Below are 15896 nucleotides of genomic sequence, written 5' to 3'. Positions count from 1 at the left end.
GATCGTTTCAAACGTTTGTTTAAATCAGATTTCAGTAGCGAACGTGCCACAATTCGTTATTTAGCTTATCATGTGTTGGTTTTCCACGTTAGCTGTCGGAATTAAGTATTATACATTTGTTTTGCGGAGTTGTTTGCATGGATATTGTTTCAGTAGTGTGCTTTTCGCCATGTTGTCTTTTGGCTTCGACAATATCTGCAGTCAGCTGACTTTGGTTCGGATAGAGTACTTCATACTGCACGCAAACGTTAATGTAATCTGACTCCGGATCAGTATGCTGAGGAAACTTTTATCTCATTCATTCTATTGGTTACGATGCTGCCGCGCCAATGTGATTGGTTAAGAGACCGTCACTTCCGGTCAGAAAACAACGTAACATGTAGCACTGCCTTATGCTTTTCTGCGTTAAACATTTTTGACAATGTATTCATTTATGTATATGTATATTTATTACAGGTACTTGTTTTTAAGTCCTTTTTTGGGAACGAACGCTGAAATACCCCGAAATTGTTTCACGCGTTGCAATCTATCCCGTGATGCAATGTGTTTGGTGATTTTTGTTCTGATCGTCAAGGCACGAAGGGGGTTGCTGCACGATCTGCGCGCGCATACGCAGCAAGAGCGACCGTAGATCGGGCTTTGACAATTCACAAGGCTGACTCTTCCGAAGACCGATTTTTTCGGCTGCATGACGTCACTCGCGGCACGACTCGACAACACGCAAGAACTTACATGAATGGACTGTTGGTCAATGCGCTACCGACAAGCAACCAATTATTCCGTGCGTGCTGTCGAGTCGCGCCGGGAGTGACGTCATGCAGACGACAAATTCGGCCTTCGGAGGACCCAGCCTTGTGAATTTGGACACGGACTGGTTAACAACTATGGTTAATTCTGAACATTTGGACATTTCTGATATTTCCGCACCTTACACGGTGACGACAAATGAAGAATTGTAGGCCTATTTATTGCTTTTGCCTTTGATTAGCATACAAACTAGGCAGATTGTTATAGTAGTCAAACAACATTTCATCAAATTTTGAAATCAAAATAATCCTCACAAGTCAAACTACAACAATCCAAAACCCAATGAGTGGAGAATTTCCTTTCACCGAGTTAATGCTTCACTCAAGGAAGCTAGTTCGGAAGTCAGATTGATCCCGCTCGGAACTCGGATTGTACTTCTTTCTGACCTCAAAGTGTTTGAGGCAAACGGAAAAACAGCAGTGTAAACTAGAAAAATGTTTTGCCATTCATGGTCTATGTTATTGTCAAGTGACGTCAATTTGACTTTGTTTTTTTGGCTGCTTTTTTTATTAATTCAAACTCCAAGATCTGATTCAAACTGAGCACACAAACCAAACATTTTCTCCCCCTATACTTCGCAACTCGGATTTCCGAGTTCAATGGGGCGAACGTTCCCATGCATACTTCCTGGTATGAAGTCGGAAAAGTCCGACTTCCCACCTTCCTCGAATGCAGCATCAGACCGCCATTTTGACTTGTGACGCAATTGTGACATAAGCTTGGAACTGTCAATATGAAAAAACACACAAGACTTTCTCTCTTTTTATTACACACACACACACACATATATATTCTGTATATATATATATATATTGGGGGGTGTGCCTGGCGGCTTAATGAGGAATGACAAATGAAAGAGATGGTGCGAGGGCCCGCTTTTGTATCACTGATTTTTATTCTTTGTTTTCCCATTTGAAGGTTCTCACTGATCCCTGGGCTCTGTCCGGCAGTCGAGAAGAAGAAACATCCAAAGCTTTACCTCCAACACACGAACTGCTGGTCAAGACCCCACAAAAACAGCATGAAGATGTTATATGGGATCTGTGTGATTCGGACTCCTCGGGTTACACGGACCGTTCATCTGGTGGGACTTTTTATTTTTTGATGACATTATTCAAAAGTGTTGTCAGAGCTACACTGAAAAGCAAACAAATAATTATTTGACACGGAAAAAGTAAACGTTTTCAGAAAATAATTTTTTGGGGGGGGAAACAGTTGGAATCTTACAAAAATGATACATATCTTTTTATTTTATGTATTTGAATGAAAGTACTGTATAATAAGGTATATGGGGAACAAGATTAATTCCAGCAAGTAAATTTATCTTCAGGCAGCATTTAAAAAGGAATCTTTTAAGTCTTTTTGTGTTTAAAGTTGGATTGATTTTTGCTCGAAAATTGATTCATTGTTTTTTATTATTAATTATTAAGAAAATATGACTCTTGTCATAGGAAGACTTTGTTTCTAGAAAAATATGACTAACCTTATAAAATTACTTTTTTCAGATTTAAAAAAAATATGGTAGCAAGATTTTATTTCTGGGAAACATAACCACTTATGTAATATAAGTTTTCTCTTAAAAATACAATTTAAATCTCCTGATATTAAGACTTAAAAAAAAGTCAATTTAATGTATAATCAAATGACTTTTTGTCTGGTAAAACATAAAATCAATCTTTCAATACTTATACAGTTTTGAAAACGTAAATTAATCTCATAATATTAGGAAATTCTTCATGAAAAGTAGAACTTTAACCAACTAATATTAAGAACGTTTCTAAACAAATATGATAAATGTCGTAAAAGTAAACCTCTTTTCTAGAATCTTTAATTGTGAAATTCTGATACTTAAAAAGTATTTTATCTCGTTATTGTAAGAGCTTTTTTTTAACTCCATGAACCATAAAACTTTGGTTTGTAATACGCAATTTTTTTGTTTTTTTTTAACCATATGATTTAAATCTTCATATCTTTAAATCTTCAATTTTCTCATAGAAAAAGATTTTCTACTGCAAGATTACCGGTAGTCATATTTTCTCAGAAAAGTATTGTAATAATTTTTTGGGGAAAAAATGTCCCAATATTACAAGATTAAAATAAAATATTTTTAGGGAAAAATGTAAATAAAGTCATGTTATCAAAAAAAATGTCTTCCTAGTAGTAAACATTTTAATATAAAAAAAAAATACATCTTTAAATGTATAGTATCGAGACATTCTAGAAAATTACATATGACTTGAGTCTTCCCCCTGAAAATTACTTTAACCTTGTAAGATTTTTTTTTCTAAAGAAAAACATATAGCATCACTATTTTTTCCAGAATTTATTTTCTGTCGTTGTATTGTGTCTTTTCCTCATAGTATGTAGTTTTTCTTTCTAGTGTGGCACTAATCCTCATCAAACTAACATGGCCCCATGTTTTTGTTTGTGTGTTTGTTAGATGTAATTGACATCACAGAAGAGGTGATAGAGTTTCAGTCTGGGGAACATTTCCAATCACAAAGTAAGACTTTACGATAGTAAAGATGTAAGAGGTTTCCGATAAGCCATTTAAGCTATTTTTCAATTTATTTTAAAAGGGCGATAGGTAATAAAAATCATGCTGGCAATATCTCAACGTGATTAACTCATTCACTACCAGACATTTCTACTGAAGCAACCCCCTTCGCTCCCAGCTGTTTTACTGAATTTGGACTGATTTTGCCTGGTGTTATATTGCTATAAAAACATGAAACCTACCAAAAGAAAGATTAGGAAATCAGGAAAAGTATATTTCTATCTCTTTCCGTTTTGCAGCAATTAGGATTAGAATATAGCTATGTTTCATCATTAATCACAAATCTGTTTAAACTGTGTGGGAAAGAGCTTTTTGCAACATGGCCCTGGTTGATCTCTGATACTCTGCTGCTACCTGCTGGCCGCTTTGTAATAATTACCATTGCTTCAAGCATTCTCTTCAGTTCAGAAGATGCACCAAAGCCTTCTGTATGCTCTAGCATAAAAAAACACACACATAAAAAGCGTATATATATATATATATATATATATATATACGTCTTTGGGATCATGGTAATATTTAAAATAGAACGTATTGATAAACATGAAGTCGACACACAGGATTTGCCATTGTGGGCCGCTATCTGGCCGCGGGCCTTGATTTTGGCACCTGTGTTCCAGACGCATATTGCAAGAGCTTTTAAAATCAAGGGCTCTATTTTCATGGTCGGCATAAATCCTGTGTGCTGCATGGCGTAACTACGCTGAGGCGAGTTAGACACGATGTTGGTAATTTTCACAGCGCAGGTCAGTAGATCTGACGGAGAGAGATCTGTGCCACTGTAGGAGTGGTCACAGCCGACTGCCCCGCTTGGTGGAGATCAGTCTGCCAAGTTGGCAAATGCGCATAAGCCTTACACTGATATGAAAATCAGGATCAGCGGGCATTATTAGAGCCCCCTCACAGCTAGACTGGAAATGTGTTGCAAGTATCTGTATTTCAGCGTTGCCTTGTGAAAAATAACATTTCGATTTAATCCCGACTAGTCATAATTCCAGTTCAAGATATTGTTAATTCACCTCAATTCAAGGTATCTACATGTCCTTTTTCATATATCTTAAATAAAGTTTTAATAAGGCGAAATGACATATCTTGAATTATTGACAGCGTCCACTTAATTTACCAAATGCTTCGCGGGAATCATTTTGATATATATATATATTTTAAGGAAATCGAAAAATACCTAAAATCTATTAGGGAATAGCTGAACGGAACATTCCAAACATTCTAAGTTGTATATAATCAATTTAAAAATAATATTTCCATCATAGATCCTCTTGAACAGAAATAGTAAAAATATCAACTAAAGTTCTTGAGTGGTACTGCAGCTCACTTGTTTTTGTTTGCAGTTGTTCCAGCTGCAAAGGAATCAGAGTCTCCAGTGGAATTTATATACGTGGTGAGCAGTGACGATGAGAAAGATACTGCAGCCTGTGGGAATGGTACAAGCACGCATTTATCGCTTATTTTTTAAAATAACACTACTGTACTAAAACTTTGACCAAAACAGATCGTGCAGAACATTAACAATGACAAGACTAATTTTGATAATAGCTTTGAATGTCAATGCTCAAGTGAAATGTATCTTTTCATAAAATGTCCACCCATCACAGAGCACATATACACAAACAATCATTCATACTCAAATTCACTCCTACACATGGACAATTTTGAATCTTCAGTGAACCTGATACATGTTTTGGGAATGTGGCAGGAAGTTGGACTACCGCACAAGCACAAGGAGAGCACGAACAAGCACGGGGAGAACACACCAACTCCACACAGGAAGACTGGAACCGAACTATAAAGACGGAACCTGAGAACTGTAAGGCAGATGTGCTCATCCCTTGTCCAAAGTGCTGCCCGCAATTGAAAAGTCACTTTTATACGAAACGATAGTCATTTTGAATAAGTACTGTCATGTTGCTCCTCATCAAGGTTTGGCCAAATCAGACGTCAGAAGAAAAAGGAAGACGTTTATAAAGAAAAAGCCCCGCATTACCCCCAGTACTCCGTCGCAGACCCCGCAGAGCACCGCCAAGCAGAAATACAAGAAACGTGGCCCCATGGAAAGAAAATTTAGAAGCGATTTGGAAGATCAGGGGGGAGAGGAGGAGGAGAAAGACGAGTGCAAGAAAGGCAAATATGTGCCGAGGAAGTCGAAGGGAGGGAACAATTCGTCGGGCATCACATTGAATGGCGTCCAGTCGCCCGAGAATTTGCACAAGAGAAAATCCCTGGCCAGAGTGTACAATAAGGTCACCCTATCCAACAGCGTCACCTACACTCAGCCGGACCAGATACGCCGAGGTGAAGTTCTTCTCATTTACAATACAAATTACAAATGATTTGTTCTATTTTAACGTACGCTTTTTGACCCATATTTTTTATCTAATAAAAACAACAGTTTGAATATGTTTAATATAACTTTAGAAAATGTTTTTAATTAAATTAAGATAGAAAAAAAATCTTAACTATATATTCATTGAATTTTTAAAGGAAATATTCCTAATAATATAAAATTAGGGGGTGCTCTACTTCTGATACATTTTAATCATTCACTCATTTTTACTGAAGCAGCCCCCTTCGCTTCCGGCTATTTTACTGGATTTTGACTGATTTTGCAAGGCCCACAGAATATTTTGTTCTATTGCTATATAAACATGGAACCTACCAAAAGAAACATTAGAGTCTCTTCTTCCATCAGGAAAAAAAGTATATTTCTATCCGTTTCCGTTTTGCAGCAATTAGCATTAGAATATAGCTACGTTTCATCAACATTCACAGTCCTGGTGAAAACACTGTCAAAAAAAGCTTGTTGCAACATGGCCCTGGCTGATCTCTTTTACTCTGCTGCCACCTCCTGGCCGTTTGTGTAATAACTACTATTGCTTTAAGCCACCCCTTCATGTCAGAAGCTGCATCAAAGGCTTCTGTATGCTCTAAACCAGTGGTCCCCAACCACCGGGCCATGGGTCATTTGGTACCGAAAGAAAAAAATTTGCATTATTTTTATTTTTTTTGAAAATGATGTTTTATTTTGAAAAGTGGCCGGATTCTGTCTGTTACATCCGTCTCACTTGACAACTCTGTTGTTGGTGCGACGTTACGGACACCGTTAATAAAGTTGCACATGATTACACAGTAGATTTACGTTCATTATTATTATAGAGAAAATACCACAGTTTTTTTCTTGTCATTTTATTTTGTCTTTATCAGCTAAACCTTTAGATTGGGCCGTGAAAATATTGTCTGACATTAAACCGGTCCGTGGTACAGAAAAGGTTGGGGACCACTGCTCTAAACAACAACATCAAAAACTTACAAATACGTTTTGGGGAGTAAAGGACAAAGTATTAAAAAAACGTATTTACACGTTTTTGGGTTTGAATGAGTTAACTTTAGTGATGTCATCTCTTGTCATTTGGTTTACATACATTACACTAAAGAAATCTTCATGTGTGTTTGCAGAGACGACGATTGAAAGGATTGTGGACATGAAACTAGACATTGAAGGTTCGTGTGGTCCAGAAAATCCATCCCTAAATCCCATCATTAATCTGGTGTCCTTCTCAGCCGCAAGTAGTAGAATGAAGTTTGTCATTACATTCGCAGGCTTCTGTTTGTGTTGCGGGAGTGACAACGTAGAGATCTTCCACCCGCTCTTCAAAGGAGGTCTCTGCTTGAAATGCAAAGTAAGAAGGCTCACCCAATCTAGTTGCCAAATAATGGGCAGAGAAACTTTGTGTTTGTGTAGGGGCTGTTGTGATGTGCAGTAGATAATCCGTAGTTGAAATAGTCAGATATCAACTCTTGGTTGACACAGAAGTTCAGAACTATTTCATACCACACAAAAAGTCAGTCCTTCCGTCGTTTTTTCTTCATGATGCTTTTTTTGATTTATACTCCGGATTGATTTATAGTCCAAAAATACGTTATATGTTAACAAGCATTACATTCACAATGACGACTACATGCAATTTTTAGTCATCAATTAAAGGGATACTTCATTCATTGAGCCATTTTCAACAATAAGAAGATAACATTTTGTCTACAATTAATGTGAAAACTTTTTTTCATGAACAATTAATACCTTTAAAAACTATTTTTTCCACTTGGTGTCGACTGATGACGACATCACTTGTGCTGAGGAAACAGGTAACGACCAATCATGGCTCAGTTTGCTGACCAAACCCAGAAAACAGGTGAGCCGTGATTGGTCGTTACCTACTTCCTCAGCACAGGTGATGTCATCTTCAGTCGACATCAAGTGGAAAAAATGTGTTTTTAAAGTTATTAAAAGTACATGGAAAAATAATGAAGTTATCAGATTAATTATCGACAAAGTATTAACCTGTACTGCTGAAAATGGCGCAATGAGTCAAGTCTAATGCGGGATGAAAAAACATGACAATCTGCCTTCATTCTCCGTCACAATCCCACAATCCTTTGCTGCAGGAAAACTTCACAGAGACCTTGTATCGCTACGACGATGACGGCTATCAGTCTTACTGCACCATCTGCTGCTATGGTCTGGAGGTCATCCTCTGCGAGAATGGCGGCTGTTGCAGGTCCGTTTTCTCGTCGTCCCTCCCCGCATTTTAAGCCCACTCACCGGCAACTATTTTGTCTCTTGTTGAAGATCCTACTGCAACGACTGCCTCAACATCTTGGTGGGCCGCGGGACCTTTGACTCGCTCAAGCATCTGGACCCGTGGATCTGCTACATGTGTCAGGACCACAGAGCCCATCGCGCCCTCCTTCCCAGAGAGGACTGGAGCATTCGCGTTCAGCAGTTTTTTGCCAACAACAGCGCTATGGAGTTTGTGAGTGACATCCTTCGTAGCCCTTTTTGTTAGCCAGTTTGCAGGGCATAATTTGCACTTGCCTAAAACTTTCTCTAAGTCATCTGTGTCCTTAAAGTATCTCCTCATGCACACACACGGCTGACTACTACTATTAAGGTGTATATAGGATGTTGATGATGTATCTCTGTGTATTAGAGCATTTTTACAAGTACAGATACTGGTATCGGTGCATCCCTAAATATGATGTAATTGTGCTACATTCCAAGTGTATAGAATATTTTATATAGTGTAAATATGCTACATTAATAGGAAAGTCAAAAATGTCTTTACAAATTACAATGATATGTTCTATGCAGCCCTACTACTCTAATATATATATATGTGTGTGTATTTGTGTGTATATGTCTATATATGAGTGCACACGTTTATATCCATTTCAGGGGGCGGCCATTTTGCCATTTGTTTGCGACTGAAAAGGACATCACAGCTGTTCATGGATCAGGTAGACCAATCATGGCTCAGCGTGCAAATATCTCATGACCAAACTCAGAAAACAGGTGTGGCGGAATTGGTCGATAGCTGAGCCCTGAGCAACTGTGATGTCATTCTCGGTGGACAGGAAGTGGCAAAATGGCCGCCCCCCTAGGTTGGATAAAAACGTGTGGGTTTTGCTGCTTAATTCATAGATACGGCTATTCCAAAAATGAAATATTAATCATTAATACCGTGTTTAGACTATTGATGGCGCATACAACATATTATTCTAAAGAAAATTTTGGGGTTGACTTACCACTTAGTCATACCATTATGATTACATACAAATAGAATATAAATATACGATTAAATATGCTTAGCTCATTTGCTCCCAAAAACGTACAAAAACATTCTATTGTAAATATTGCCATGGTCCCAAAAACGTATTTATGCGTTTTTTTATTTTTTTTTATGCTAGAGTATGCAGGAGGCTTTGATGCAGCCTCTGAACTCAAAAGAACGCTTAAAACAATGGTAGTTATTAACTAAAACGGCCAGCAGTTGGCAGCAGAGTACAAGAGATCAACAAGGGCCATGTTGCAAAAAGGCTCTTAAAACCAGTGTTTTAAACAGATTTGTGAATAATGATGAAACTTAGCTATATTCTAATGCTAATTGCTGCAAAACAAAAACAAATAGAAATATACTTTTTTTCCTGATAAAAGAAAATAATTATTTTGTTTTTTGCATGTTTTTACAGCAATAGAACACAATATTCTGTGGGCCTTGCAAAATCAGTCAAAATCCAGTAAAACAGCGAAGGGGGTTGCTTCACTGAAAATGGCTGGGAGTGAATGAGTTAAGAAATCAAGAATTCTGAAAAGTGCAGTATTTAAAACATTTTTCCATTTTGTTGCTATCTGTCATCTTCCCCTATAGGAACCCCACCGCGTTTACCCGTCCATCCCCACTAACCTTCGAAGACCCATTCGAGTTCTCTCCCTTTTTGACGGCATTGCAACAGGTCAGCACACGCACACGCGTTTCAATATAAATCATCACCAAGGTGATAGCAGATGTCAATATGATCCAGTATCTCATGCAAATATGTTTTGGCCTAATTATCAGAGGTGAATATGCCGTAATATGAAATGCACTTTCACTTTTGCTATTTATGTTAATGCTCAGTGTGCAAACAGATATAGGACCAAATGTGAATGTATTACAGTAACAGCCGCTGAATTGCGAGTTGCCCACTAGCTTAACGTGGTCCCGTCCTGTTGCAGGATACCAAGTGTTGAAGGACCTCGGCTTTAAGATCCACACGTACATTGCCTCGGAGATTTGCGAAGATTCCATCGCCGTCGCGCTCGTCAACCACGACGGGAAGATCATCCATGTTGGTGACACCCGCTGCATCACCAAAGAACTTGTACGAGCAAGACCACGCACACACACACACATGTAACACACATGAACACACACAGGCCCTACCTTTAGGCTACAGACAAATTGAAAGATGCAAGGACTACTCGGAAATTAATTGACTGTCATTTATTTAAAAAAAGAAAGAAAACGTGAAAACAGTAGCATAGTTAATGGGATTGTATTTACTTTGTACAATAAAAGTAAATACAGGAAATTGTGTATGAAATGAACACCAGCAACAAACTACTACACCATAATATGCATAATTCATACTCCTCTTCATATATTGTGTACTATGTAAATAAGAGTAGTCAATTGTAGTGTTTTATCCGCCATTTTTAAATTTAGTGTCAGTTTTAGTCCAGTTTCAATCATGCTTGTAGTTAGTCAACCTCATCCCGTTTTTATTTAGTCCATTTTTAGTCGACTATAAATTTAACATTTTAGACTTTATTTTAGTCCAAGAAAAATAATTTCATTCATCTAGTTGTAATCAACAAAAACTGTCAACATTTTAATCATTTTACCCCTGTATTTTTTTGTGTGCCCGCGGATTATGTTGAACATTTCGGTTCTAAAACTATTTCACTTCAAATTTCCTCTCATCTTTTTTGATGAAAAGCAACTTCACACACAATTACAGTATATCAACAAGTGGCTACTATGGCTCCATGCTATGAGCTAGTAAGTTAGCTTAGCATTAGTTAGCGGTTAACATTATTGTTGGAACGTTATGGCCATTGGGTTAATGTTACGTCATAACTATAATTTACTTCTTCTTTTTTTTAACCTTCACCGTGAATCCATCTTCTGTCTGCCCCATGTGTTTGTGCATGTTGCACTTGCTAGCTGCAGATTTGAAAGGGGGCGTGTCACTGTGTGTCACATGACAGTGTCACAGTGACAGATTAGCAGAGACAAAATTTTTACAAAATCAAATAATTTTTGTCTCGTTTATGGTTCATAAACTAAAATGTCCACAGATTTTAGTCCAGTTTTTATTAAGTGAAGTACATTTTAGTCTCGTCTTCAGGAGTTGACGAAAATGCATACTACTTTAGTCTCAATTATTGTTTATTAACGAAGGGTTTTGTCTAGTCTAGTCTAGTTTTAGTCCAGTTATAAATGTGCATTGTCAAAATCAAATTTGTCGAAATTAACACTGGTCCACTGCAACTACACATAGCTAAACGATGCTACACATGAATAAAGCCATGTAATTGGATCCAATTATATCCAAATCTATGTTTTGTTTTTTTTTAGGTGAAGAAATGGGGTCCTTTTGACCTGCTGATTGGTGGAAGTCCCTGTAATGACCTCTCCATCGTTAACCCTATCAGAAAAGGACTCTATGGTTTGTGATTTATCGGCCACAGTTATTGTTTCTTTTGGAGACGAACAAGATCTCTAGCATTTGGACTGCGTACTCTTCCTTCCTCAGAGGGTTCGGGCAGGCTCTTCTTCGACTTCTACCGCATCCTGCAGCTGCTCAAGCCCAAAGAAGAAGACCAGCGGCCATTCTTCTGGCTCTTTGAGAACGTCGTGTTCATGAACACGCACGACAAAGTCAACATCTGCCGCTTCCTCGAGGTTTCTCTTCCCGCCCCGTCAGCCGTTCTCCCGCCGGGTGTTGGCTCACTGCCACTCTCTTGATTGACAGTGCAACCCGGTTCTGGTGGACGCCGTCAAAGTGAGCCCAGCCCACAGAGCGCGTTACTTCTGGGGGAACATCCCGGGGATGAGCAGGTGACTCGCGTGACTCACATACTCGGGTTGAGGAAACATATTGATCATCTTGTTTTCCCGAAAAGTTCATCTTTAGTCTTGTGATATAATCAACTTAAAATAATAATAATAAAAAAAAAAACATTATTCTTATTTCTTTTCAAAAACAATTAAACTTAAATCTCATTTTACAAGTTTATCTCGAAAAGTACAACTTTATTTTGTAGAATTACAACTTTTGTCTTGAAAATTACAACTTAATTTCTTAGTGCTTTTTTTTAAAATATAAAATTTATAAAAGCTTTATTCCCGATTGATTCAAACACTTTTCAAAAAAAAAAAGAGAGACCAATGTACCGGTAGAAATATATTCAAACAATATATTGACAGCCTATAATATTACAACTTTTTGGGGGGAAAATATTTCTAAAATATTTTATTTTTGGAAGAAAATGCATTCTATTCTGATACTTGTGACTTTCTGTCGAAGCAATCCAATAATAATCACATGATATTACCACTTCTTGAAAAAAATACAACTGTCATGATTTATTTTATTTTTTTTACTTTGAAACAAATACATCTTAATTTTGTATTTACCCAATATTTCCTTTAAAAATTTAACTTTTATCTAATATTGACATTTTTTTTTAAAAGATAGATACAACATAATGTAATATTGCTTATTGATATAACTTTTTCTCAAAAAATAAAAATATTGGTCTTTTTTTGGGCGGGGGAAAATTTGTAAAGCGCTTTTTATACAAGGATTGTAACTAAAGTGCTTTATAGAGGGGGCCTAAAATCGAACCCTTGGGTACAGCCCATGTGCAGCAGGTATCCAAACTTACCTTAAAAGTCCTGTCTGTGAGGTAAGATGGGAATCATTTGTGAACAGCATTTGAGAGTGTTTTAAATGACTCATGACTTCCCTCAAGAAAACTATGACTCAAGCTCAACTCATTTTCTTGAAAAATACAACTTTATTTTTGTAATATTATGATTTTCTTTCCACAAATCCCCCCCCCCCCTGCAGTCAGGTTATTACAACTTTTTCTTGTAATATTGTTTAAATAGAATTTGTATGCTATGATTTTTAAAAAATAATCAGATTTTTGGATGGAAAAATACTTAAACAAACAAACTTATTTAAGAACCTTGCTCTCGGACTGCATTTTTTAAAAGTACGGTTGGGATGAGCGTGTGCGCAAGCGTGTCCACTGGAAGAGCATCATAACATTTATACGTGTCATTTAATCTTTAGTCATTGCATTTGAGTGATGTTTTGTCTCTCAGGCCCATTGCAGCCTCCCAGAGTGACAAGTTGAGTCTGCAGGAATGTTTGGAGATCGACAGGGAAGCCAGGGTCAGTGACTTCACACACCGCGTTGCTTTACTACCACACGGGTGACTTTTTTGTTCCAATGTCTAATAAGTCACAGATAGTGAAAAGTTTAGAGAAAACTTTGTATAGGGGTGGCACTTGTCAGAGGAGGTAGAAAGTCACCTATGTTGTGCACCTAGTCTTAAATATGGTAAGTCTCATGTCTTCACCTTACAGTTTCAAACAAGTTCCAGATTACTGTGGCAAAAATCAAGCAAGTCGAGTCCCCAATAAATTGCAATCAAGTCGAGTTAAGTCATAACCCTGGTTTAACATGTGGATTTGACTGCTTAATTCATACTCCACAAATGCAATATTAATCAGAATGCCGTGCTTTATGGAGGACGAAAACTGACAAAATTAAAAATAAATAAATGACTAATAGGTTCAGCCCAACCCAAGACACGCTTAGGACCGCCCCCTCATTTGGATAACATTTCGACCTGACAGAGCGTCTGCAGCATGAAATAAATAAATGTTTTATTTCTTTGACATTTAATTCTATTTATATATTTATTTTTGTATAGGGTTTTATATATATATACTGTGTATATATATATATATATATATATACTGTGTATATATATATATATATATATATATATATATATATATATATATATATATATACAGTATATATATAAATCCCTATACAAAAATAAATATATAAATAGAATTAAATGTCAAAGAAATAAAACATTTATTTATTTCATGCTGCATATATATATATACATACAGTTGTTTTTAATTTCCATTTATATTTATTTTTTGTATTTTTTAAATTATATTTTTATATCTGTTTTTATTTTCACTTTGATTTATTTATTTATAGTTATTTACTTACTATTAATTTTGGCTGTTTTGGTCCTCCATTGTGTTTAGAGTAGTGGTGGAGTATATAACATACTGGTTTATTGTTAAAAAGATATTTGGGTTGACTTTGACCCTTTGAGTCCTACAATCTTGCCCAGTCACAAGTTCATATTTGCATATTCACCACTTGGTACTTGCATTAGTCAGCTGTACTAACATACAGTATTAACAATTCAAATGTTCCCGCTCTATTACTTAATCTTCTCATTGAAACGCATATATAATATTTGATTAGCTATCGGTCAGCAGCAGCCAAACTGAAGTTAACGTAGCTGTTGTTTTTGGGGTCCCTTCCAGTTCACCAAAGTAAGGACCATCACCACAAACCCAAACTCACTGAAGCAGGGCAAAAATGTCCGATTTCCAGTTCTCCACCAAGGCAAAGAAGACAACCTCTGGATCACCGAACTTGAAAAGTATGAACTTTGTGTGTGCGATTATGTGTGGTTATGTATGTATTTATTTATTTCGCTGACATTGTGACTATGTGACCTTTTGTCAGGATCTTTGGCTTCCCCAAACATTACACGGATGTGAGGAACATGAACCGGCAGCAGAGGCAGAAGGTGCTGGGCAAGGCGTGGTGCGTTCCCGTCATCCGACACCTCTTCGCCCCACTCAAGGACTACTTTGCCTGCGAGGAGCTCACCTCCTTCAGCACGCCCAGCCCAGCCACCGCCGCCGCCTACGTCCCTCCACCGTTGCAGCAGCTGAGCTAGGAAGATAATGTTTCTTAAAAAAAAAAGAACCATGTTGGTTCAAGTTTTTAAAGTATTCTTTACTGCAGTTTTGTCAATATGAACTTTGAAATAGACCTAAAACGACTAAAGTCGACTGCCAACAACTACCCCCCTTATGTCCCTAAACATTCTACAAAACCCCAATATCACACAGTGAAATGTAAAAGAAATGTCAATGTGTAACTTTTTAAATTGGGATATTTTGTGTGTGCAGAAGTCATTTTCATATGTCCAAAAAAATATTCGTATTCCTGTTTTGAACATGTTCGTATCCTCCCAACCCCACCCCAATTGTGTTTAACAATCCTGTAAATATGGGTCTGCTGGGTGATCTGTTCCCTAACAGACTCAAAAAAATGGAACAGCTTGAAATAATAATATTAATAATAATAATGCACATTCTGTATGCAAAAAGGGCGGCTGATAACTTTGGAGCAAAATTATTTTTTAAGATATGGAAATTATTAGTATTAAGTGTTAAAGGTGATGCTGCAGATCTGATTAATTACCTCTCAATGATAAGGATGCAAGAAATTAGAATACTATGTTAATGTTACAAAACGTGTCTATTTTATTCCGTTTATTATTTACAACTACAATACAACTTTAACAAGGTTAACAAAGGGAAGTGCTACATTTCACTATATGAAACGGAATTTATTTTAACAAATGTCTAGTCTGTATATTTGTATGCTGAACAAGTAGCAAAAATAAAAAGAGGAAAAAAGACATGAATCACGTTTTACACAAGCGCATATTTGTGTGTTTGGCCCACTTATCTGAATATATGACTGTCACTGGATAGCCGATAGCCCATACACGCCCGTGCAAGCCGTTGAGGTCACAGGGCGGCCATCTTGCTCCTCCCATCTCGCGAGCAGACTATTATTTAAACTATACGGTATACGTACAGATTAGACATACACAGTTTGTAGGCAGTTTGCAGGCCGGGGGGCGGAGTGTGGGGTTTGTGGCGGGATGGTCACTATTTTTTAACAAGTAAAAATAAATTAATTAACAAGTGGACGGTATGCACTGCTTTGAAGACCCCCTTTTTCGTTTATTGCTCAGTTCCTTAGACCCCATTATAAGATTTGGCA

General features: G+C 37.1%; 1 protein-coding gene across 3 annotated transcripts; it reads left to right on the top strand.

The window, feature by feature from the left end:
• The first annotated feature begins 1073 nt into the window (after positions 1 to 1073).
• LOC144038013 (DNA (cytosine-5)-methyltransferase 3C-like) lies at positions 1074 to 15736 on the top strand. 3 transcript variants are annotated; one of them, XM_077550060.1, is made up of 17 exons: positions 1075 to 1891; positions 3248 to 3310; positions 4714 to 4806; positions 5079 to 5189; positions 5303 to 5674; positions 6836 to 6880; positions 6980 to 7059; positions 7823 to 7935; positions 8007 to 8190; positions 9586 to 9670; positions 9933 to 10045; positions 11338 to 11428; positions 11516 to 11664; positions 11735 to 11820; positions 13096 to 13165; positions 14354 to 14472; positions 14559 to 15736. In XM_077550060.1, exons 1-17 carry the CDS (start codon positions 1651 to 1653, stop codon positions 14773 to 14775), a joined length of 2232 nt encoding a protein of 743 aa, XP_077406186.1. In that variant the 5' UTR covers positions 1075 to 1650; the 3' UTR covers positions 14776 to 15736. The 3 variants fall into 3 exon arrangements, with proteins under 3 accessions (XP_077406194.1, XP_077406186.1, XP_077406177.1); XM_077550051.1 differs by having other exon boundaries at positions 1076 to 1891; positions 9933 to 10078; XM_077550068.1 differs by lacking the exon at positions 3248 to 3310 and having other exon boundaries at positions 1074 to 1891; positions 9933 to 10078.
• The last annotated feature ends 160 nt before the right edge of the window (positions 15737 to 15896 follow it).

This window comes from Vanacampus margaritifer, chromosome 1 (genome assembly GCF_051991255.1).
Source record: "Vanacampus margaritifer isolate UIUO_Vmar chromosome 1, RoL_Vmar_1.0, whole genome shotgun sequence".
NCBI classification, from domain to species: Eukaryota; Metazoa; Chordata; class Actinopteri; order Syngnathiformes; family Syngnathidae; genus Vanacampus; species Vanacampus margaritifer.
The sequence above is the reverse complement of the archived record's forward strand: the minus strand, read 5'-3'. Positions and strand labels throughout refer to the sequence as shown.